The sequence below is a fragment of the Salmo trutta genome, chromosome 12 (genome assembly GCF_901001165.1).
Source record: "Salmo trutta chromosome 12, fSalTru1.1, whole genome shotgun sequence".
NCBI classification, from domain to species: Eukaryota; Metazoa; Chordata; class Actinopteri; order Salmoniformes; family Salmonidae; genus Salmo; species Salmo trutta.
In genome coordinates, this window is record NC_042968.1 from 86,188,244 (window position 1) to 86,190,721 (window position 2,478).

The 2,478-nt window shown below is 45.2% G+C and overlaps 1 protein-coding gene across 1 annotated transcript; it reads left to right on the forward strand.

The window, feature by feature from the left end:
- The first annotated feature begins 558 nt into the window (after nucleotides 1–558).
- Nucleotides 559–1,973, forward strand: LOC115204558 (claudin-4-like). The gene has a single exon (XM_029770219.1). The coding sequence runs from the start codon at nucleotides 741–743 to the stop codon at nucleotides 1,386–1,388; it is 648 nt and encodes a 215-aa protein (XP_029626079.1). The 5' UTR covers nucleotides 559–740; the 3' UTR covers nucleotides 1,389–1,973.
- Nucleotides 1,974–2,478: the final 505 nt, after the last annotated feature.

Consider the following 2,478-nt stretch of genomic DNA (forward strand, 5'->3'; position numbering starts at 1 on the left):
AAAAACAATCACGTCTTTTCTTACATGTGAACCTGCGAATTTGATTTTCACATGTGATTGATTTTCATATGTAAATGATTTTTCACGTGAACTTGCAATTCCACATGTGAAAGTGAGATTTTCACATGTGAGGTGAAAACATGTTATTCTCCTCACTTGTGAAAAGGTGATGTTAACTTGTTAACTCTAAATTTAATAGATGTGAAAACAAATATTTCACATGTGAAACTGCAAATTTGACGTGTTTTTTTGTTGTTAGGGGATACTGTTGACTATATTGTCTTATGATGCTCTAGGAATTGAATTATAGATTAAATTGTACATACTATTGTTGTCAGAGAGAGAGGAGGAAAGAGAGTGAACTAGGAGAAGGGAAGGGAGAAAGTTGGAGAGAGAGAGCGAGACAACAGAGCAGGTTGGTTGTTAGGTGATTTCAAGCACGGCCCCTTCTCTCCTTCCCCTTCCTCCCTCCCTCCCTCCCCCTCCCCTCCCCCTCCCCCTCCCTCCACCCTGAGGTGGAGGTTATAAGTACCTGTACTCTTGGTAGTCCTCCCCCACTCGGACTCAGACCTAGAGCAGCACATGGAGACGACCACCCACTGTATTCAGATTACACAGAGAGAAGACAAAGAACCTCTACGCCACATAGAGATAGAGGAGACACAGACGAAAACAAAAGGCCATCCAGTTTCACTCAGACACACAGACAAACAGAGAAACCAACGCCAACCGGATCCAATATGGTGTCAGCTGGGTTACAGATGCTGGGCACGGCCCTGGGAGTCATAGGCTGGATCGGGACTATCATCGTATGCGCCATGCCCATGTGGAGGGTCTCCGCCTTCATTGACAGTAACATCATCACCTCTCAGGTCATCTGGGATGGTATCTGGATGAGCTGCGTGGTCCAGAGCACGGGCCAGATGCAGTGTAAGATCTATGACTCCATGTTGGCCCTGCCCCAGGACCTTCAGGTTGCCAGAGCCATGATTGTCATCGCCATCCTCTCCGGCATCATCGCCATCCTATTGGCTGTAGCTGGGGGAAAGTGCACCAACTGCGTGGAGGACGAGGCGTCCAAGGCTAAAGTGGGCGTGACGTCTGGGGTGGTGTTCATCATTGCCGGGGTTCTGTGTCTGATCCCTGTCTGCTGGACGGCCCACAGCATCATCCAGGACTTCTACAACCCGCACCTGATAAGCGCTAAGAAGAGGGAGCTGGGGGGCGCGCTCTACGTGGGCTGGGGGGCAGCTGCCCTGCTGCTGATTGGAGGAGGCCTGCTCTGCTTCAACTGCCCCGAGAAGGACAAAGGATCGTACACCGCCAGGTACAACAAGTCCCCTCGCTCCGAGACCTTGGGACCAGCCTCTGGAAAAGACTACGTCTGAGAAAGGAAGAGAGGGAGAGAGAGAAGAATGGAAGAACAGGAATGGAAGAGAAGAGAGCGAGGTCTGTCTGCCATGAGAGACTGTCTGTCTGTAGCTGAGATCCAGTTGTGTATATATGGACTCTATTCTATGGTCACTATGGTGCTGCTGTATTAGGAAGGTTTGATAATGAGGATATTTGAAGGTGATGAGCAAAGAGGAAGACTACAGTGACTAAAGATTTCATGGAAGTTACAGTTGAAAGTGAACCACAGCTGAAGCTAGGTATAAAATATACTTTAGAACAAGAGGATTCTATCCCATAAGTCTTTGCATAAATATTGTCCTAACCTGTATATTTTTGACTTAACTTTGTAGAAGGAACTGAATTCCTTAAAAACAACCCCATGCAGTCTGCAACATTGTCCTGGGCTGGTTTGGCTGGGTGTGTGTGTGTGTGTGTGTGTGTGTGTGTGTGTGTGTGTGTGTGTGTGTGTGTGTGTACATGTTATTGTTAATATTGTCATGTGTAGCTTTTCTTAAAGTGTATGAGTTACAGTATATAGTTCTGAAACTGTAAATAAATATTTTCCCTATGTATTTGAATGTATGTTTTGATGTCATTTCATCAACACCATTTTCAACATGAGAAGTATTTCAGCCCTTTATTTCTATCAGATGCAATAACTGCAATAACTTTCATTCAACTAAATAGCAACTAAATATTAAACTATGTCCATAAAACAAAATATTTCTCAGGTATTTTTCCCTGCAGTTGTACTATCTAAGGGGGGAATTTCTACCCTAGTCAGACTATTCTCTCTGCTACAGCACGGCAAGCGGTACCGGAGCGCCAAGTCTAGGTCCAAAAGGCTACTTAACAGCTTCTACCCCCAAGCCATAAGACTGCTGAACAGCTAATCAAATGACCACCCAGACTGTTTGCATTGACCCTGCTGCTACTCGCTGTTAATTATCTATGCATAGTCAGAATTGTTTTACATGTACGTATTACCTCAATTACCACTACTAACCTGTACCCCTGCACATTGACTCGGTACAGGTACCCACTGTATATAGCCTCGTTATTGTTATTTTATTGTTGTTCTTT

Coding starts and splice junctions, on each gene's coding strand:
- LOC115204558 (XM_029770219.1), top strand. CDS start 741: ATGGTGTCAGCTGGGTTACAGATGCTGGGCACGGCCCTGGGAGTCATA.